At 58.6% G+C, this 21,498-nt stretch overlaps 1 protein-coding gene across 2 annotated transcripts; it reads left to right on the top strand.

Moving 5' to 3' along the window:
• The first annotated feature begins 3,060 nt into the window (after positions 1-3,060).
• On the top strand, positions 3,061-21,341 carry NOS3 (nitric oxide synthase 3). 2 transcript variants are annotated; one of them, NM_001082733.1, is given in 26 exon segments: positions 3,149-3,312; positions 4,914-5,037; positions 5,413-5,561; positions 5,725-5,887; positions 7,100-7,191; positions 7,286-7,427; positions 7,580-7,719; positions 7,840-8,014; positions 8,470-8,571; positions 9,168-9,362; positions 9,487-9,560; positions 9,760-9,904; positions 10,123-10,227; positions 14,063-14,130; positions 14,482-14,598; positions 14,710-14,884; positions 16,900-17,032; positions 17,164-17,242; positions 17,382-17,569; positions 18,122-18,294; positions 18,605-18,815; positions 18,894-18,981; positions 19,941-20,062; positions 20,447-20,595; positions 20,884-21,078; positions 21,180-21,341. In NM_001082733.1, coding segments are annotated over 26 exon segments (3,630 nt in total).
• The last annotated feature ends 157 nt before the right edge of the window (positions 21,342-21,498 follow it).

Below are 21,498 nucleotides of genomic sequence, written 5' to 3'. Positions count from 1 at the left end.
AATAAAAAAAATAACTCGGGCCTCGCCTGGCCCAATGCTGATGTACTGAGCCATGCCCAGCTGTTCCAGTAGCCAGACTGTGCTGCCTCTAGGACCCCTCCCATTCACCCAGACCCATCTAGTCTCAGCCAAATCTCTTCTCGGCACCTCCTCTCCAAACACAGGCTTGAGTCTCTGGGGTGCAGCAGGAAAAAAAAATGAAACACCTGCTCAATAGAGGGTGCTGAGACCCAGCAGAGGGCCCCAGGCAAGCAGAACTGTCCTGTGTCTTCCAGAGCACCCATCGTCATCCGGGCGAGTGTTCACACACACCACAAGCTGCCCAAAAACCGTGACTGGGAACAACCAGGGGAAGAGACATCCCCAAGTCCTGGGCACAGGGTGACCCGGAGCTGCCTGGGAAGCATAAGAAGGGGGTGCTGATGATCCCAAAGGAACCAGCCTAGGTGTCAACTGGGTCCTCCCGAAGGCAGGCCCAAGAAGGAGTTAGAAGCCTAAGAGGGGGGCTGGTGCTGTGGCATAGCAGGTAAAGCCACCATCTGCAGTGACGGCATCCCATATGGGCATCAGTTCAAGACCCGGCTGCTCCAGTTCTGACCCAGCTCTCTGCTATGGCCTGGGAAAGCAGTAGAAGATGGCCCAAGTCCTTGGGCCCCTGCACCCACCTGGGAGACCCAGAAGAAGCTCCTGGCTCCTGGCTTCAGATCAGTGAAGCTCCAGCTGTTGGGACCAATTGGGGAAGAGTGCTCTCTCTCCTCTTTCTCTCTCTGCCTCTCCTTCTCTCTATGTGTGTAATTCTACCTTTCAAATAAATAAATCTTTAAAAAAAAAAAAAAGAAGTCTAAGAGGGCCGTTGGGGGTATTGCCTCAGGAAGATGGCAGGGAAGCTGGGGGGAGCAGGATTGGCCAGAAGAAAGATCTGGAACAGAGATGGGGAACCTTTTCCCTGCCAAGGGCTATTTGGATATTTAGAACACCATCTGCAGGCCGTACAAAATTGTCAACTTAAAAATTAGCCTGCTACAGATTCAGTGGATTCTGAGTCCCACCTGCAGCTGCCTTGGTGGGACCAGACCCAGGGAGTTTGGGGGCCTAATATAGTACAAGGGCCAGACCCTCCCGTACCTGATCCATCACAAGATGCAGGTCTGACACCTGTGGGCACAGGGAAGGAAGAAGAAAAGCTCTGAGAGTCTCGAGCAGCCCAGCAGAGACCCCAGCATCGGGGGTCCCAGCTGGGCAAGAATGGTGAGCCCCCTCCCTCCCCCAGGGCTCAGGGACGGTCTGAAGCTTCCAGGGAAGCACGAGGCTGTGGACTGAACGCCGGGCGGAGCCCATGGGCACGGCAGCCGGAGGTAGTCGGCCACCAGCACTGCCTGCAGCAGACACCTGGCTCTCTAACAGGGTGGTCGGGGCAGAGTCCGCCCAGAGCTGCCAAGGGCAGACTAGGAGGAAGGGGGGAGGATGTTTCCTTAGTCAGAGGGAAAAGAAAATGTGGAAGGGACAGTACAAGCAAAGGCCCAGAGGCGGACTGCACAAGAACGATTTGGGAACCTGTGAGAAAGCCCACGTGTGTATCACGGGCAGCACCCTGGGAAAGCTGAGGGCCAGCCCAGTGCGTCAAGGTGGCTTTGGCCTCGGCTGACAGTTTCTGGGAGAGCCAAGGCGTGCTCTGGGAGGTATCTGGCAGCGGCATGGAGCCCAGATGGAGTCAGGCTACAGGAACAGCCTGTGGCCTGTGGTGTGGCCAAGACGTGCTGAGGACATGGGCATCTCACGTTGGCTGTCGCCTGGGGGTTCGGCCTGAGCACAGGCCTCCTGTCTGTCTCCTCTGTCCTGAGAGAGGGCAGCACACCACCGGTGTCTGGAAGCAGGCTCCTCTGTTCCACCCTCCACCCTCCACCCTGGGGGACCCCACCTTGTTGGTGTGACCCCAGAGTTCTCAGCACAACCTGTTCCATCCAATCTGCCTGCCACCCCCCGCCCCGCCCCAGGCCCAACCCAATCGTATCCTCTACTGTTTTCCAAAGGAGTCTGGCCAACACAAATCCACATGTTTATTTGTCTGCCTGTCTGCCTCTCCCAGCCGCCACCTCTCCCAGTCTCTCGGCTTCCGTTTCTTTCACGCAGTTTCTCTTCGTCTCTGAGGTCTCAAATCCACAAAGCTCAAACCCCTGTAGACCCAGATGCCCAGCTCATGTCCTTTATTCAGCCCTCAGATGGCACAAAACTACAAACCCCAGCATGCACTACCACGTGCAGTGCCTGAAGAGTGTTAATAGGCCTCACCTGCATTCTGGGAATTGTAGTTTCCCCAGCTTCCACACGCTGCCCAGTGTCGAGCTCTCTCCACCATGGGCAGTTCTAGCCTCTACCCGATTGCCCCGTCTCTGCTGACTTGCCACCCCAGGGAAGCATGCGTCATTGAATGACAGGCTGGGGGTGGAGGCCCTGGATGGCAGCTTCCTGCTCTTTTGTGTCCCCCACTTGAGTCATGAGGGGGTTGGGCGGGGGTTCCAGGAAATTGAGGTTGGGAGGGGAAGGGATCCCCTAATGTAACACACAAGGACAAAAGGTCACTGGATCCTTGCTGGGCCTGTATTCCCGAGAAACCACAAGTGGGAGACTGGTGAAAGAGAGAGCCGGGGGTGACCCTAGAGGTCCCTCGTGCTCACTAAGGGAGTGGGGCTCCAACACCCTTGCCACGACGCAATGCTCACCTTCCACCTGCCCTTCAGGGAAAAGCTGGCAGGGGTAGGTCCAGGGCCTGCTCTGACTATGCAAGGGTCTTTCTGACCTCCAGTTGTCCCGCCTGCCCGCCTGTCCCAGCCACTGTGCCCCAGCTCCTGCACTCCAGCCCCAGGGCCAGCGGGACACCTGGGTTCCCACTTATCAGCCCTGGCCCTCCTGGCGGAACCCAGACGTCCGGCCCCCCACCCTCTGGGCCAGCGGGCGGGCGTGGAGCCGAGGCTTTAGAGCCTCCCGGCCAGCCTTGTTCCTGTCCCATTGTGTATGGGACAGGGGCGGGGCGAGGGCCAGCTCCAGAGAGCCCCCTCCCACTGTCCCCTCCCCTCGGCCCCCCTCCCCACTTCCTAAGGAAAAGGCCGGGGCTCTGCTGGAGGGAGCCACAGAGTTGAGGCGCGCTGACATGGGCAACTTGAAGAGTGTGGGCCAGGAGCCCGGGCCACCCTGTGGCCTGGGGCTGGGGCTGGGCCTCGGGCTGTGCGGCAAGCAGGGCCCAGCCTCCCCAGCACCAGAGCCCAGCCGGGCGCCCGCATCCCCACCCCCAACCCCTCCAGCGCCAGACCACAGGTAAGAGCTGCGTGGGCTGTAGACAGACAGGAGGGCAGTGTCAAGGCCCGAAGCCCAGGGCAGGGACAGCTGGAGCCTGCAGCCCGGCCAGGAGGGCCAGGTGGCCAACCCGAAAGGGCTATCAGTGGGGACAGAACAGACGGAGAGGCTCAGAAATGAGGCCAAGATGAGGACAGGCCAGGATCAGGACAGGTGAATGAGGGGGCACTGGTGCTGGCTAGAGTCAGGCCAGGGTTTGAATGCTGCTCTGCCACCAAAGGCTGTTAGACTTCAAGCAGGTTGCTTAGCCTCTCCCAGCCCCCATTTATGTAAAAATGGTAATTCTGACCCCACAAGGCTGTGAGTTTTTAGCACAGGGCAAGCTTTCAACAAAGAGCACTGCTGATTATTTCTCTGGAGAAGAAAGGGGCCGGGGAGGGGTCGTCCCAGGAGGGTGAAAAAGTGGGGTGGTATGGGAGAGGGAGCCAGGCCAGGAAACCTTTAGGTGAGGGGCTGGGAAGACAGAGCCACCGGGCTCTTTTCCCCTGCTCCAGGCCCCAGCATCCTGGTGGCCGTCAGCCCCAAACTGGATCCTGCCGCCTCAGTCTGCAGAGTAGGAGCGTCCTCCCTGGACCAAAACTCCCTGGAGAGAGGAAGACTGAGGGGCCTGGTGGGGGGCCAAGCAGGCAGCTGGGCTCCAGGGCAGGGCTGAGGGCCCGGGCCCTGCGGCTCAGGCGCACCCGCGGCCCGAGTCCCTCCCTTCCTCCCACAACTGGCCGTAGGCTCTGGGAGGAAATGATAAGGACTGGAAGCCTTCCCTTCACACGATGGCTACTGTCAGGAGGGGGTGCGAGTGGGAGAGAAATCAGGACCAAGGACTCCCTCTTGGGGCCTCCCTCCCCTCGGGCGTGCCGGGCTCCATCCCCCTGGAGGCAGATAGGGCTTGAGGACACCAGCGTTGGGCCATTTCTGTTGCTATTACAAAGTCCCCGAGACTTGGGGCTTTATAAATAATAGAGGTTTATTTTGGCCTGAGGTTGTGGAGCCGGTGTCTAGTGATGACTTTCTTGCTGTGTCATAACAAGGCATTGGTGACCCAGAGCAAGCTGGCCAGAGAGAGCCCACTTTGATACCAAAGCCACTCGTGCAATAACCCATTAACCTGTGCATGGTTAATTCATCCACGAGAGCAGAGCCCTCGTAACCCGGTCACCTCCCCCAAAACCCTACCACTCATCACGCCAGCACTTGGGACAGGAAACCTGGGGGTACATTCAAGCCCAGGTAGCACTCCGTCTCCAGAGGAAGGCAGGTGGGCAGCCCCAGGCTTGGCCAAGCCACCAGAGGCCGGACACAGGGATCAGGCCAACGGGCGCCAGCTGTGCACTCTCTGGCAGAAGCTGTGACTTTTCCAAGCCTTGGATCCTTTTATCTGTACTGGGAGTGGGGGTGCACCATTGCCTCCCTCCTAAAATGGTTGTGAGAGACGACAAAAAAAAAAAAAAAAAAGGTAAGGTAGCATTTTGCAGACAAATGATAAGCCAGCGAGAACCATTATACTGTAGGAAGGGCCCTGGGCTACCTCTAGGGAGGCCAAAGGGAAACAAATCTCTCTCCCACAGCCCCAAACCTAGCTCCAACAGTCCTCCGCTAACTCGGCCCCCGGAGGGGCCGAAGTTCCCTCGAGTGAAGAACTGGGAGGTGGGCAGCATCACCTACGACACCCTCAGTGCCCAGGCACAGCAGGTGAGCCCGGGCCCCATCCCACGTCTGGGGGGGTGAGGTGGGAGAAGCCGGCTGAAACTGGTCTCGGGTGGGAGCCAAGCAAGGAAGCTGCACCTTGCTCCAAATCAGCCCCTGGTTTCCAAAAACAGGTGAGGAAAGAACTAGGAAGAACCGAACAGCTGCAGGGCATGCAAGGGGCTTGGGGGGCCCTCTGCCTCTGGCTTTCACCCCAACTCCTGGCTCAAGTTCTGCCCTAAGCCAACTCAGCCTCATCACCATGTCCAGACTCATAACCTCCCTGGACCCATCCTCCCTCCAAACCCCAATTCCTGCCTCCAAGCCCCCTCCCCCCTTGACTTGATGCTGACCTTTATGCTTCCTGCTCCCCTGGCCCAGGACGGGCCTTGCACCCAAAGACGCTGCCTGGGCTCCCTTGTGTTTCCCCGGAAACTGCAGAGCCGGCCCACCCAGGGCGCTCCACCCCCTGAACAGCTGCTGGTTCAGGCCAGGGACTTCATCAACCAGTACTACAGCTCCATCAAGAGGTGAGGCCTCCGCTGACACCCACAGCCCTCCTCGTCCCACTGAAGCCCTAGAAACATGTGGTTGCCCTCCCCACGCCCCTCTCCCTCCCCAGTCCCCACAGGGCCCCCTCTCCCAGCATTCACAGTGCCTGCCTGGCCCACCTTCTCATCCTGTCCTCCCCAGGAGCGGCTCCCAGGCCCATGAGCAACGGCTTCAGGAAGTGGAGGCCGAGGTGGCAGCCACAGGCACCTACCAGCTTCGGGAAAATGAACTGGTCTTTGGGGCCAAGCAGGCCTGGCGCAACGCTCCCCGCTGTGTGGGCCGGATCCAGTGGGGGAAGCTGCAGGTGTGGCCAGCGGGCGCGTGTCCAGGACAGGGCACAGGGACCAACAGGGGAGGGGGTCGGGTAGCTCCTGAGGCTTCCTGGAGGGAAGGGGGTGGTCCTGAACAGCGGGGACGGCCCCTGCCTGTTCTCTTAGAGACTGGAAAGCGAAGGGGATCAGCCCCATCCCCGGCGCCCCTGGGGAGCCCTCAGCCCAGTAGCTAACATCTGGTGAGTAAGTCCCAGCAGTGCCTGGGCTGGAAGAGGAGAAAAATCTAGAACCACAGAGTGGAGGAAGGCAGCTGAGCGGGATCCCTGGGTGTCGCTGAGGAGCAGGGGCACCTCTGGGTGGCTGCTTCTCCCAGCCCAGTGTTGGTGCCACACCCCCGCTGCTCCCTCCCAGCTCCGCACCACCTCAGCCCCACCATCCTCCACAACTGGCCTACACACTCTGTGCTAGTCCAGATTCCGGGAGCGGCCTGTGGCCCTGGCACGAAGGAAGCGAGTGACCCACGGAGGAACTGACTTCATGGCCTGGGGACTCTTAGCTGTAACTGGCCACCAAAGAATTTGGAATAAGGCCACGTGCTCAGCAAACCCCAAAGGAGTCTCCAATAAAGTAACAGCCATCCTGGCTGACCTTGGCCAACCCTTCAAGTTGTTCAAAGCTTCAGCTCAACTTTGAACGTGTTTGAGCCTCTGTAATGAGCCTCACTTGCTGCTGTGTGCCTTGCTTGGCCACCACCACCACCCCTGAGCCCGGAGCAGGCACGGGACCTCCCAACCTTCCCCAGGGGGCCTCTTCTCATCCTAACATTAGAAGCTGGGCTTGACAGGGTCCCTGGAGGCCAGCCCAATAGCAGTGCTCAAGGACAGCCCGACTCCGACTGGCGCCACCTGCCTTTGCTTGAGCACATGGGTAACACGTAATTCGCCTCTCTGGCAGCCGAAGCCCTTCCCCAAGCATCGGGAGCGACTGGGCCCCTCTCTGTACCAGATAGCGAGTCAGCTTCTACAGGAGTGAGGAGGAACCTGCCCCAGCAGGGACACAGGGCAGGAAGGGGGCCTCATGGAGGCAGATGGCCGGCTAGGAGCCCCTGAGAAGAAAGAGCCATGGTGCACAGCGAGTGGCTCCCCCAGCCCCGGCCTCCTTCCCAGCAAGCCACACACCGAGACCCCTTTGGGCTGGAACTCAAAACCACACCCTTCACCTTCCCCCTACCTCGGTGCACTCAGGTCTTCGATGCCCGGGACTGCAGGTCTGCACAGGAAATGTTCACCTACATCTGCAACCACATCAAGTATGCCACCAACCGGGGCAACCTTCGGTGAGTGCCCTCCCCTGCACTGCGCCGGACCCCAGGCAGCAGTGAAGGAGGCGCTCTGACCGGCTGTCCCCTCTCCCCGCCCCCTCCACTTCAGTTCAGCCATCACAGTGTTCCCCCAGCGCGGCCCGGGCCGCGGAGACTTCCGGATCTGGAACAGCCAGCTGGTGCGCTATGCGGGCTACAGACAGCAGGACGGCTCTGTGCGGGGGGACCCAGCCAACGTGGAGATCACCGAGGTGGGGAAGCCAGCGGCGTGAGGCATGGGCGTCGGGCCAACGGGTGCAGGCAACGGGAAGAGGGCATTTCTGGTTGAGATGAGGATGGGAGGTGCCCAGGAAGGGGTTTCCAGGGTGGGCACGGGCACCCACCACTGCCTCGCTCCCCACAGCTCTGCATCCAGCACGGCTGGACCCCAGGAAACGGGCGCTTCGATGTGCTGCCCCTGCTGCTTCAGGTCCCGGACGAGCCCCCAGAACTCTTCACTCTGCCCCCTGAGTTGGTCCTGGAGGTGTCCCTGGAGCACCCCACGTGAGCACAAAAGGGTGGGGTGGCGGTGGCAGTGCCGGAGCCCCTTGAGGAGGGGCTGTGGTGTGGAAGGGCCCTGGTGCAGGCCCCACAGGCTGCTGACCCCACGCCCTGCACCCCCAGGCTGGAGTGGTTCGCGGCCCTGGGTCTTCGCTGGTATGCCCTCCCGGCAGTGTCCAACATGCTGCTGGAAATCGGGGGGCTAGAGTTCCCTGCAGCCCCTTTCAGCGGCTGGTACATGAGCACGGAGATCGGCACACGGAACCTGTGTGACCCTCACCGCTACAACATCCTGGAGGTGAGAGCCACGCCCCTCGGGCCTGCAGCCTGACCCTCCCTGGGATCTGCAGAACGCCAGCCGCCCGGAATCTGAGGCTCCCGGCTCCAGGGCTGCTGCTTCAGACAGACCTGAAGACAAAGCTCTGGCGCCACGGAGGCCCAGGCGCGCAAGCGTATGTGTGTGTGTGTGTGTGTGTGTGTGTGCGCGCGTGCGTGTCCAAGATTAGGATCTATAGCTTTCAGCAAATTCTCAGAGGTTTTGACTCAAAAGAGGTAAAGACTCATTTTAGAGATGAGAAACGCAGGTGCAGGACTAAAAGGCAATGCCCCAAGTCCTGTTTCCTGTTTGGGATGCCTTTGCAGGCAAAAACCTGACCCAGCCCCACATGAGGTGGGCGGGCCTCCCCACAGCACCCGCCAGCCTCACTCCCCTCAGCCTCTGTCCCTACCTATACCATGAGCACCCTTCCCCAGGATGTGGCCGTCTGCATGGACTTGGATACCCGGACAACGTCATCCCTGTGGAAAGACAAGGCGGCGGTGGAGATTAACTTGGCTGTGCTGCACAGTTACCAGGTGCAAAGGCTGGACTGGCCGGGAGGGCCCGGAGCTGGAGTGGGTAGGAGAGAGGGAGGCACTTAGAAACCGCTGCAGGATTTGGACAGGTGCCCCAACAAGTTCCACAGCCCAAGTGCCATGGGGCACACTGGGCCTGCAGATCTGGAACTACACTACTTCAGGTGCAGTAAAACCAGGCCTGGTGTGTGCCAGAAACTGATTCCCGGGGCAAAAGCTGTGGCACCACCTGGATTCTGGCAATTCTAACACTAGAGCAGAGAGAATTCTTGGTATGAGGAGTGTAATGCATGCTGGGAACTATAGTTTAAGGAAACTAGTGCCGACTGAGTAGCTCTACGGGTTCTCACGAGTTTAGGATTTGGGGGTTAGGGTGGTAATGCATATGGATACCTGAGATCAGGACTGCTCTGGCACGTTGAACTTGGTGCACGCCCATGCAGGCTGCAGTTTGGGGGATGACACTGTAGTGTCAGAGGACACAGTATATGTTATACTTGAGCGACCCGGAGTGCAGTATGCTTTCGGGTGACAGAAGGTAGAACGGGCAGACTCTCTGGGCCACATCTGAGCCGAGCCCCCCTCCCCCACCCCAGCTCGCCAAAGTGACCATTGTGGATCACCACGCTGCCACAGCGTCCTTCATGAAGCACCTGGAGAATGAGCAGAAGGCCAGAGGGGGCTGCCCTGCTGACTGGGCCTGGATCGTGCCCCCCATCTCGGGCAGCCTCACTCCTGTCTTCCATCAAGAGATGGTCAACTATTTCCTGTCCCCTGCCTTCCGCTACCAGGTGCCCACCCCAGCCGGCTCCTGCCCACGTGGGCCCAGTGCTCGCTAGCTAAGCAGCTCCAGGAACCTCTAACCTTTTGTTTTCTTTACTCATCTCCCCCCGCCCCCCAATCACTTCCCTGCAGCCAGACCCCTGGAAGGGGAGTGGAGCCAAGGGCACTGGCATCACCAGGAAGAAGACCTTTAAGGAAGTGGCCAAGTGGGTAACCTAGAATCACCACCCTTCTCCAGTGCGCACCCTGGGGGAACCCAGCCCAGCAGCGGCCTAGGCCCACCACCCCAAAACTTTGCTGTGATGGGGTTTGGACCCCTGCCCAGGGAGGCCCCCTAACCCGGTGCACCTGGGGAGGTCCCACCTCTGTGCACCTGGGATGCCCTCACCCAATCCTCGCCTGCAGTGCAGTGAAGATCTCTGCCTCACTCATGGGCACAGTGATGGCAAAGAGAGTGAAGGCCACAATCCTGTACGGCTCCGAGACTGGCCGGGCCCAGAGCTACGCGCAGCAGCTGGGGAGGCTCTTCCGGAAGGCGTTCGACCCCCGGGTAGGGCTGAGCCCACAGGGGCAGAGACCTGGAGAGGGGCGGGGGTCTGTCAGCACCTTCAGAGGTGCCCGGGAGAACCGGAGAGGGTCACAGGTGAGGACTCAGAAAGAACCTTGGAATCCACAGGGATTTCAGGAATGGAGTCCAGCCTGAGGGAGGAGGCCCAGGCAGCAGGTGCCAAGACTCCCCAAGGACACCTGTCTTCTCCTTGCCCACAGGTTCTGTGCATGGACGAGTATGATGTGGTGTCCCTCGAACACGAGACGCTGGTGTTGGTGGTGACCAGCACATTTGGGAATGGAGATCCACCAGAGAACGGAGAGGTGAGGCCTGGGAGGACAGGGCCCCTGTGAAGGGGCCCAACACTGGGGTGGCTGGACAGGACCCCCCACACAATCCAGGACGGAAAGGGAGATGTTGAGAGGACCACAGAATGGGAGTGCACCTGCTGCTGGGGCCCTCAGCCTGCACGAGCCACAGTCCAGGCTCACCTATATGGCTGCCCACAGACACAGCCCTGCTTAACTGGGTGCCCCTCGGTCACTTCTGTTAACAGAACAAGTTTTTAATATGAGGAAGGCACTTCCCAGCTGGCCAGAGAGGTTAGGCTGTTCCAGGAGTTGACAAATGAAAAGAGCAGAGAGACTCCACTTAATACACAATGTTGGTTATTTTTTCATTTCTTTTCTTTTTATTTGAGATAGAGAAAAAGAGAGAGGGCAACAGACAGAAAGAGGGAGAGAGATCCCATCTGCAGGGTCACTCCCCAAATGCTCATTAAGAGTCATGTCGAGCCAGGAGCTGGAACTCAGTCCCTACTGCCCCCCTCTCTCCTCAGCACAACTGTCTAGATGCCAACACAGATTAGGTAACTTCACTTGTTCAACACAAAACTATACCGCCACCACTGGACGTGTATTGGTAGCCATTATCTTTCAGGCAGAAGCCTCTCTATGCTGCCCCAAGCTATCTTCGTTTCTGGCCTCTTCTCTGCTCTCACTCAAAGGTATCACAAGGCTTATTAGCAGTAAGCACCTTCTGAAGTCAGTCAGTACCCTGCAGCAAGTGCGACACCTGACAGAGGTCTCCTCTTGGCCCCACTGTCCCTTTCAGCCCTCATTCTGATCTGCCTGTTACAGGAAGCCAGCACATCAGTCTCCACATCTGTCCAGCGTCTGGTGGCAGCCTTCTTGCTGCACCACGACATGACAGAGGGCATCACACAGTGAGACAGAGGAAGTCTGCCAGGAAGAGCCCGCCTCAATAATGAAACCACTCCCTGATAACCCATGAAATCTGTGAACGGATTAATCCATTCCTGCAGTGACAGCCCTCATGATCCAATCCCCTCACCACCCCCACAAAGGCCCCACTTCCAAATACCATTAACTTTGGGGATTAAGTTTCCAAAACATTAATTCTGGGGGTCAAACAGTCACATCATAGCAGCACCATCGATCAACCCTTTGATAAGCATAAAAGTAGTGTATACACTCGTGCAAGCCCTAACAATATACAGAGCACTTCCATGGCCCTAGAAGCTTCTCTCCCAATTCCAAGTCATCTCCTCCCCGACTGCCTCCCTACCAGAAGTAACCACTGCTGCGACTAGTTCCACCTGCTCTGTCACATCATAGGAATAGAGGCAGGCAGTATTAAGCTTCTCTCCACCTGTTTTCAAGAGTCACCCGTTGCCGGCGCCGTGGCTCACTAGGCTAATCCTCCGCCTTGCGGCGCCAGCACACCAGGTTCTAGTCCCGGTCAGGGCACCGGATTCTGTCCCGGTTGCCCCTCTTCCAGGACAGCTCTCTGCTGTGGCCTGGGAGTGCAGTGGAGGATGGTCCAAGTGCTTGGGCCCTGCACCCGCATGGGAGACCAGGATAAGCACCTGGCTCCTGCCTTCCGATCCGCGGTGACCACTGGAGGGTGAACCAACGGCAAAGGAAGACCTTTCTCTCTGTCTCTCTCTCTCACTGTCCACTCTGCCTGTCAAAAAAAAAAAAAAAATCCACCCATGCTTTGCATGACTCGCTATTCCATTCCTTTCTACTGCTGAGTAGCGTCCATTGCACGAATATCCCATTTGTTTACCCATTCCCCTGTTGATAGACACTTGGGCTGTTTCCAGCTTGAGGCTATTATGAATAAAGCTGTTGTGAACATTCTTGTACAGGCTTTGTAGCCTTATGTTTTCATTTCTCTTAAATGAATACCGAGGCGTGGAATTTCTTGGTCACAGGCTAGATGCATGCTTAAGTCCTTTCTTCTTTTAAATAAAACTACTGAACAGCCAAACAGACTGCAGTGTACCCGTTAAGATCTGTGCACTTCGATGTCTGTTAGGTTTACCCCCAACTTTTTAAAATGGAGCAAATCTAGGAATACATTTCATGGGAAATGGGATATATTCAAAAAAGATTAAAAGAAAACTCGCAGCGGTATTATAGCTCATAATACCATGAACTGGAAAAAACTCAAACGACTATCAACAATAGACTTAATAAGTAAATCGTGGAAGCTCAAATTCCAATACAGCAATAAGGTGAACAAATTACAACCGCACGCAATACGATGAACCTCACATGTGAAGTAAAGGAAGCCAAGCACAGAAGACATATGAGGGCTCTTCAGAGAGCTTAGCGAAAACGCACATTATGTTTTACTAATTCCATTTTCCACCAACCTTTTGAAGTGTCCTCACACTGCAGGATTCACTTTCCTACAGAGCTTAGTAATAGGCAAAGCTAATCCCTGACGTCAGAAAGCAGAAGCATGGTTAGTCACCCCAGATGAGGTGAGGGGCTGTGGGGACTTGCAGGGGACACACAGGTGAATGCTGGGATGCTGGTAATGTTTGTTTGTTTGTTTGTTTTTTAAGATTTATTCTATTTATTTGAAAGACAGAGTTACAGAGACAGGTAGAAAGAGAGGTCTTCCATCCACTGGTTCACTCCCCAAATGGCTGGAACAGCCAGAGCTGAACTGATCTGAAGCCAGGAGCCAGGAGCTTCTTCTGGGTCTCCCACATGGGTACAGGGGCCCAAGCACTTGAGCCATCTTCCACTGCTTTCCCAGGCCATAGCAGAGAGCTGGATCCGAAATTGAGCAGCCAGGTCTTGAACCAGCATCCATATAGGATGCCAGTGCTGCAGGCTGGGGCTTTAACCCGCTACACCACAGCGCCAGCCCCGGTAATGTTTCCTGATGGAATGCTGCTTGCATAAGGAGGATGTCGGATTTGTGAAAATATGTGTGCTTTTCTGGATATAGGTTACACTGCAATAGATAATTCAAAAATGAAATTCAAGTCATACATGCCAATTATGGTGAACATACAGAACCAGCACTCAAATACCTCCACCGTTAGCATTGGGAGGTTATTTCCTGGTAGCTTTTGTTCTATGGGAAGGTTTGTTTCGTGTCATTCTAAGCTATTTTCATGGCAGCACCAGCAGTGGTGCCTTCTGAGGAGGCTGCCTGACGCCCTCCAGGGACAGCGTCTGCAGAGAGAATGTAAGGCGACCTCCACCCATGAGAACTGGCTGAAGCGTTAGACTGAGCATAGCCAGTTCTGACATGGCTGAGGCAGCGCCACCCCCTGCCCTGCTGCTGTAACCATCATCTGACTACACCATCAGCAGCCCCACTGCAGACCACCCAACTGAGAGACGCAGAAGACACAAGGAGCATGGATAACTGTGTGAGCACTGTGCACAGACCGCCCAGGTCTCTGTCAGTCAGAGGGAAGGCACACGCCACGGTGGACGTGAGTGCCAGACTGTGATGTAGCCATTAGATGAGTGGCGTCGATCTTGATGTGTTGACCTGGAAAGTTCCATGAGAGGTGATTGACAGACACTGGCTAAACCTAGCATGGTCACATTGTTACCGTCTTTAAAAGACCATCAACACAAAAACGGACTGGAGTTCCCTCCTGTAGCACACACACCTCAGATGCTAAGACGGGCAGGGTAGGGTGGCCTTTCTCTTTTACCACTGTAATGTAATTTTTCAAATAGGCCTCTTTTGAAGTGTTCAAAACACATAAAAATTAAGAGTTACAAGTTAATAAGAACCAGCCTGGTGTGGGTTTAGGCTTCTGTATGGTCTGAGATACAATAGAACTAACGGCGATGCAAACACCTCCCCTCCCGGCAGAGTTTTGCAGCAGCCCTGATGGAGATGTCCGGCCCCTACAACAGCTCTCCGCGGCCAGAGCAGCACAAGTGAGTGTGGGCAGGTGGGAGACCGGCAAGGGAGGGGCTCTGAAGAGCTCCCCTCTGTGCCACAGTTGTTTTCCCCATAAGCTGGAGGGCAGAAGGAGGAGGGCTGAGCCCCCATCACAGCCTCAGGGGGCCTTCCCTCCCTGGGATCCTGCCCGCTCCCAGGCCCCAGGATTCTAAGAGGCTGGGACAGCCCTGAGGTCCCTTCCGAGAGGAAAGGGAAGCAGAGCAGCCCCCCCTGCCCCCCACCACCAGCCCTTCCCAAGAGCAGGGCGCGTCCCACCCCAGAGGCAGAGCGCCTCAGATGTGTCTCCCGCTCCCTGTGACACCCCCGTCTTTGCTCTCTCTTACCAGGAGTTACAAAATCCGCTTCAACAGCGTCTCCTGCTCAGACCCGCTGGTGTCTTCTTGGCGGCGGAAGAGGAAGGAGTCCAGTAACACAGACAGTGCAGGGGCTCTAGGCACCCTCAGGTCTGGCCACTCTCATGGGGATCAAGGGGGGCACCCTGGGCGGTCAAGTTGGCTGGGCAGACAGGGGCTGGGTCGGGGGCTCCAATGGCAAATGCCCTGCCTGCCCTCCAGGTTCTGTGTGTTCGGCCTGGGCTCCCGGGCATACCCCCACTTCTGTGCCTTTGCTCGTGCGGTGGACACGCGGCTGGAAGAGCTGGGCGGGGAGCGGCTGCTGCAGCTGGGCCAGGGCGATGAGCTATGCGGCCAGGAGGAGGCCTTCCGCGGCTGGGCCCAGGCTGCCTTCCAGGTGAGCCCCTTTGCCTGTCCCCTACGTCTGGCCCCTCCAGCCTGCCAGCCCCCTTCTGACTCATGCCACAGGCAACACATCCCCTCTGTGCGTTCACTCCCTTCTTTTTAAGTTTTTTTTTTTTTTTAAAGATTTATTTTCTTTATTTGAAAGGCAGAGTTACAAAGAGAGAGAGAGAGGGAGAAACAGGGATTTTCTAACTACTAGTTCACTTCCCAAATGGCTGTAACCACCAGAGCTGGGCCAGGTGGAAGCCAGGCTCCTGGAACCCCATCCAGGTCTCCCACATGGGTGCGGGGGCCCAGGCACTTGGGCCGTCTTCTGCTGCTTTCCCAGGCATATGAGCAGGGAGCTGGACTGGAAGTGAAGCAGCCAGGACTTTGATGGTGCCCATAAGGGATGCCGGAGTGCAGGCAGCAGCTTAACCCCCCGTGCCTTCCCTCCCTACCCCTGCACTACTGAGGACCGAGATGCTCACTGCTGCCCTGACTCTGTCCAGGTTTCTGGTCACTTGCTGCTCCTTCCAAACTCCTCCCTCGTTTCGTCCCTGCACAGCCAGTCCTGTTGTCTCAAGTAGTGGACAATTTGGCCCTGTGAACCACAGAGGTGCCTGGCCCCAGCAGCACAGCTGAAGGGAGCAGGCAGGATTGAGGGTCAGACGGAGGTGAGGGTTGAAGCTGATGCCAGCACAGAAACCCCAAAAATCTGAAGCCAGAGCAGCTGGGGCAGTGCCTGGACGGGAAGGGGTGGTCTGAGGCCAGAGGAGGGTGGAGGGTGCCAGGGCTGTGACTCTCGGAGCCTGCTCTTCCACAGCAGGCAGCTCTGCCTGTCTGGGGATTTTTGCTGGAGTTGAACAGACTCATTCTTGCCAGTGCTGCCTGTCATGCTTCGGCACAGTGCCACCCCCCAGAGCCCAGAGCTGGTTAGGACCGATGGGGAGGAGGAGGAGGGTGTCCCAGGATGCAAGGGGATGGGGAGGGCTGCCTGGTGGAGGGGGCAGGGTCTGCTGGAGAGGGGGCAGTCAAGCTGGAGCAAAAGGTCCAAGGGGGGGTGGAAGATAAGAGTTGAGGAATTTGGACAAAAGGAGCCCCCAGGAGCTTGGGGGTGAGGGGAGACTACAATGTAGTTTCAGGAACACTACAGTGGAGGTGCAGGATCAATCAGAGCAGGACCAAACTAGAAGCAGGAAGAACGAGCCAACAGGGGTGGTAGCAGTGGCGTAAGGAAGGAAGGGAGGGGGCCACGGGAGGAAGGAAGAGATATAAGACTGTGCACACACCACAAAAGAAAGATTAACAGGAGCTGGTGATAGGGGCTCAGCCAATCAGAGATGAGCCCTGGGCTGCACGCCTGGCTCTGGCCTGTTTGCTGGACGTGTGCCTGACCAGAACAGATAGGATGTGCAGCCTCCTGGGAGTCCTGCCCCATGGGACACCCCACCACCACCAGAATCCTGTGTCCCTCTCTTGGAGCACTTGCGAGCTATGCACACTGTGCTAAAGGCTCCACCTGAAGTCTCTCGCTGAGTCCTCACCAGAACCCAGCGAGAAATAAAGATGGGGAAAGTTGGGCTGTGAAATTCAAGTTCAGCAGGCGGGATGTGAATTCAGGGACACAGACGCCTTCACTGAGCTACCAGAAGCCAAGCACCACGCTCTCTGGGATATGGGATTGATAAGGGAACCATTGGGTGTGACAAATCAATAGTGTGCAGAGGAGTGGCGGGCAGTGCCCCTGGGCCCAGCAACCAAGCCAGAAAATGGACTAGAGGGCAAGGTCAGTGCTGGTCTCAGCCTCAACTTCCCTCCCGCTGCTGCCAGGGCTGCCCACCCCACAGGAGCCAGCCTCAGACAGGCCTCTCCGGCTCCTGAAAGTCACCCAGGAACGGAAGGGGGTTACCAGGGAGCCATTGGGCCCAGCTCTACCTCCACGTCACCCCCGCACATGCATGGGGGCTCATTAGGGCTACTCCCCAGGGACAGGAGGTCCTCCGCCCTGACTCTCTAATCCCCCAGGCCTCCTGTGAGACTTTCTGCGTGGGAGAGGATGCCAAGGCTGCTGCCCGGGACATATTTAGCCCCAAACGGAGCTGGAAGCGCCAGAGGTACCGGCTGAGTACCCAGACCGAGGGCCTACAGTTGCTGCCAGGTATGGCTCTGATCTCATCCTAGGACTACTGGTTCTCAGGGGTCCCTGGGGCCCCAGAACTGACCCATCGAGGGGCCAGGCCCTTCTCCCCAGTTCAGGCCCAGTCGCCTCTGCCCCCCCTTTCCCCCCAGGTCTGATCCACGTGCACAGGCGGAAGATGTTCCAGGCCACAATCCTCTCAGTAGAAAACCTGCAAAGCAGCAAATCCACGTGAGGAAAACTGCTTGCCCCAGCCTCCTGCCCTGTCCTGGCCCCTCCGTGCCCAGACCCCGGTGCCCTCTCCTCCTACATTCTCTCCTTGCTTCTCCCCTCCACGATCCCTAAAACTACTCCCTGTCTGCACCCACAGCCGGGCCACAATCCTGGTGCGTCTGGATACTGGTGGCCAGGAAGGGCTACAGTACCAGCCAGGGGACCACATAGGAGTCTGCCCACCCAACCGGCCTGGCCTCGTGGAGGCGCTGCTGAGCCGTGTGGAGGACCCGCCGCCACCCACGGAGCCTGTGGCAGTGGAGCAGCTGGAGAAAGGCAGCCCTGGTGAGGGGCGCGGGCTGGGGCGGGACAGCGAGAGCCTGCACCTCCCCCAATCAGGCTGGCCTTAAGCAACCAGCCCCGTCCCCAGCGCCCCACTGCTGGTGCTGAGCCAGCCGTGCCATCCTTGCCAGGTTGGCCTTGTCACTGGGTGGTTCACAGCCCCCACCTCCCACACCACCAACAGGTGGCCCCCTCCCTCTGGGATCCTTCCAAAGGCTCCCCTGGGGCAGTCCAGCTTGCTCTGTAGGTGGCACCGAGGGGATCTCTGCTACATCATACCTGGGGTTAAGAAAGCTTGGGGGCACTGGGGCAGAGGAGCCCGAGGCCCACTCAGTCCAGCCAGGGGTCCCTCGAACACTGGAGACCACCTAACCCTAACCCTAACCCTAACCCTAACCCTAACCCTAACCCTAACCCTAACCCTAACTGGAGACCACCCAGATAGGCAGGTTCTCTGATGAAACATGAGGCATGGTCAGTCCCCAGAAAGCAAACATCAGTCCACATGATGCAGACGGCCTCCTCCTCAGAGTTCCCTGTGCACCCCCTCCCCAGGTGGCCCTCCCCCCAGCTGGGTGCGGGACCCCCGGCTGCCCCCGTGCACGCTGCGCCAGGCTCTCACCTTCTTCCTGGACATCACCTCCCCACCCAGTCCTCGACTCCTTCGACTGCTCAGCACCCTGGCTGAAGAGCCCAGCGAACAGCAGGAGTTGGAGGCCCTCAGCCAGGTGGGGGCCCCATCAATCAGAAAGTGGGGACTAAAACGCAGGATGAGCTGGAGGGCGGGGGTCCTAGTGGCAGGAAGCCCCAGTGTAAGGTACTCCCTGGACTTTCCTCTCCTGGTTAACATGTACTGGTGCTTTAAGACCCAACTCCAGGGTGCTAACTCGTATTTGGAGCCTAGGGTCTTAAAGAAACACTTTTGGCGTGCACTGAGGCGGCAGAAAGCCGAAGGCAGCTCAGCTGAGAAGGGGCCAAGGAGGTTGGTTGGCAGGCAAGGCTGTGAGGCTCCTAGCCCATTGCATCCTGCCCTGCCAGGACCCCCGGCGCTACGAGGAGTGGAAGTGGTTCCGCTGCCCCACGCTGCTGGAGGTGCTGGAGCAATTCCCGTCCGTGGCACTGCCTGCTCCCCTGCTCCTCACCCAGCTGCCCCTGCTGCAGCCCCGGTACTACTCAGTCAGCTCGGCACCCAGCATCTACCCAGGAGAGATCCACCTGACTGTCGCTGTGCTGGCCTACAGGACCCAGGGTGAGGCTACGTGCAGGGCGGGTCTGGCCTCAGCAGAAGCGGGACAGCCCCTCACTGGCCTTTCCTCCCATCCCCTAGATGGGCTGGGCCCCCTGCACTATGGAGTCTGCTCCACGTGGCTGAGCCAACTCAAGGCTGGAGACCCCGTGCCCTGCTTCATCAGGGGGTAAGTGAGCCCTGCGGGAGGGAGAGAGCTGTCGAGAGGGCGAAGTGAAGGTGCCACAGGCATGGCTGGGGACACAGGAGGAGTCAGTGGGGGCTGCACAGGGCCAGGGTACTCACTCTGGGGGGAGGGAGGTGCTATTGGAGGCATGGGGGACCCCTGTGACACGGCAAGGATGGAGTGTCGCTAGGTCGCTTCAGAGCTGATGGGGACTCAGGGCCCTGTCCTCAAACCACAGCCCTGGAGACAGCTGCGATCCCATCAGCAGGTCCTCTTGCTCTTGAAAGCGTGGTTTCCATGTCTCCCTCTAAGTCCTGGGCTCCATCTGAATGTGGAAAGCATGGCCTCTGGAAACAGTGGTCCCTGATTCCCCCTCAATCCAGAGAGAACGAGCCAGAGCAAAGATCACTCCTGGTCACACCGATATGGACTTGGGAGACCCGGCCCTCGTGTTGTGTCCAGAAGTCTTACCTCTGCCCCGGCAGCCAAAAGTCTCAGGTCCCAGGATGGCACCTGCTAGGCCTGGTCACCCAGACCCAGCCAGAGGGCTAAAACCGTACCAATCAACTGAATACCAGCCAAATGCCAATACTGAGGCCATTGTTTAAAACCAACACCGTCAGTGAACCCATTGTAAACCAAAGTCTGTCCCTTCCCCTCACCCCCATATTTCCTAACTTCTCTAAGCTGAGCTATACAAGTATTCTCCAAGCCGGATCGAGCTGTTTCCTTTGGCCCAAGCTCCAGAAACCAAAGATGCAGGGAGTTGCCGCTGGCTGGCGGTTCTTTTAACAAACACACCATGCTTATACCACCAGCCAGACCCTGTTCTAAGGCCTTCAAAAGTATGGACTTCCTTCTCGGTGGAAACTGGGTTCTCCTCTCTGCATCCCGCCTGCCTGAGGCTGGTAAAAAGGAGGAGAGTGGGGGGTGGGGGCTCTGCTCGAACGTCTCTTCCCTAGGGCTCCCTCCTTCCGGCTGCCACCTGATCCCAGCTTGCCCTGCATCCTGGTGGGCCCCGGCACCGGCATCGCCCCCTTCCGGGGGTTCTGGCAGCAGCGCCTGCATGACATTGAGAGCAAAGGTGAGGCTGGGGGCGTGTGGTGGGAGGGAGTCACACCATCTAGGGACAAAGGCAGGTGGGGAAGAGGCCAAGGAAGCCACAAAGGTGAAGAGAAGCTCATTAGCACAAAGGGGTACCTGGGGGGCCAGGGCTGGGCCCTGTTTGGCTTCCTGGTGCCTGATGGAGGTTGGGACGTGACACAGGGTGCTAATGAGAAGCCCTACAGGCGAGGGACAAGGAACCAGGGAAGCCGCAGGGCCTCTGTGGAAGCGTCCTGCACGCTCCTGGAGGCCCAACAGCCCAAACAGCGGATGCTTCAACTCAAAAGGTCAACCCGGGCATTGGGTGGCCAGTGGGAGGCATTGCCGGGGCCGCGCCCTCCCAAGCCGCCTCGTCGCCTTGCAGGGCTGCAGCCCGCGCCCCTGACTCTGGTGTTCGGCTGCCGATGCTCCCAGCTGGATCACCTGTACCGCGACGAGGTGCAGGACGCCCAGCAGCGCGGAGTGTTTGGCTGCGTCCTCACCGCCTTCTCCAGGGAACCCGACAGCCCCAAGGTGCGCGACTCTCAGGGCGCCGGAGGGACCTGATAGGGAGAGAAGGAAGGAGCGAGGCGGTCCAGCTGAACGCGCCCGGCCCCGGCCCCGTACCCTCTGCTCCTGCCCAACAGAGCTCAGACACCGCGCCCACCCAGCTGGCGCGCCCGGCCCCCGGCGGGCCGCCCCTCGCCCCGCCCCGCCCCCTGCTCCGCCTGCCTAGACCCCCGCTCCGCGGCAGGCAGGCCCCCGCGCTCACCGCGCAGACGTCTCACACACCACGCCTGCCCCCATCCGGCCTCCCCTCAGACCTACGTGCAGGACATCCTGAGGACCGAGCTGGCGTCTGAGGTGCACCGCGTGCTGTGCCTCGAACGCGGCCACATGTATGTCTGCGGAGATGTCACCATGGCAACCAGCGTCCTGCAGACGGTGCAGCGAATCCTGGCCACCGAGGGCGACATGGAGCTGGACGAGGCCGGTGACGTCATCGGCGTGCTGCGGGTGCGGAGGGGGCGGGGCCCGAGCCGGGGTTGGGGGCGGGGCCCGAGGCGCGGCTCGGACCCCGGACTCGGGTTCTGATCCGCTGAGCTTCTTCCCGGCAGGATCAGCAACGCTACCACGAGGACATTTTCGGGCTCACGCTGCGCACCCAGGAGGTGACAAGCCGCATACGCACCCAGAGTTTCTCCTTGCAGGAGCGGCAGCTGCGGGGCGCGGTGCCCTGGGCGTTCGACCTACCCGGCTCCGACACCCCCGGCCCCTGAGAGCCCCCCCGGCTCTCCACACTGGTTCCCAGAGAGAGCAGGGCCGGCCAGCGCCCTCCCCTCCCGAGTGCCTTCCCACGTGTGCGGGGGCAGCTGCTCAGCTTTCTTCCCCCAGGAATGGGCCAAATGCGCTCGCTCGCTCCCTCTCGCCCCTGGC

Source organism: Oryctolagus cuniculus, chromosome 7 (genome assembly GCF_051225735.1).
Source record: "Oryctolagus cuniculus isolate XC-2025 breed Fujian yellow rabbit chromosome 7, ASM5122573v1, whole genome shotgun sequence".
Classification (NCBI taxonomy): Eukaryota; Metazoa; Chordata; class Mammalia; order Lagomorpha; family Leporidae; genus Oryctolagus; species Oryctolagus cuniculus.
This window is presented reverse-complemented; position numbering and strand designations above follow the sequence as displayed.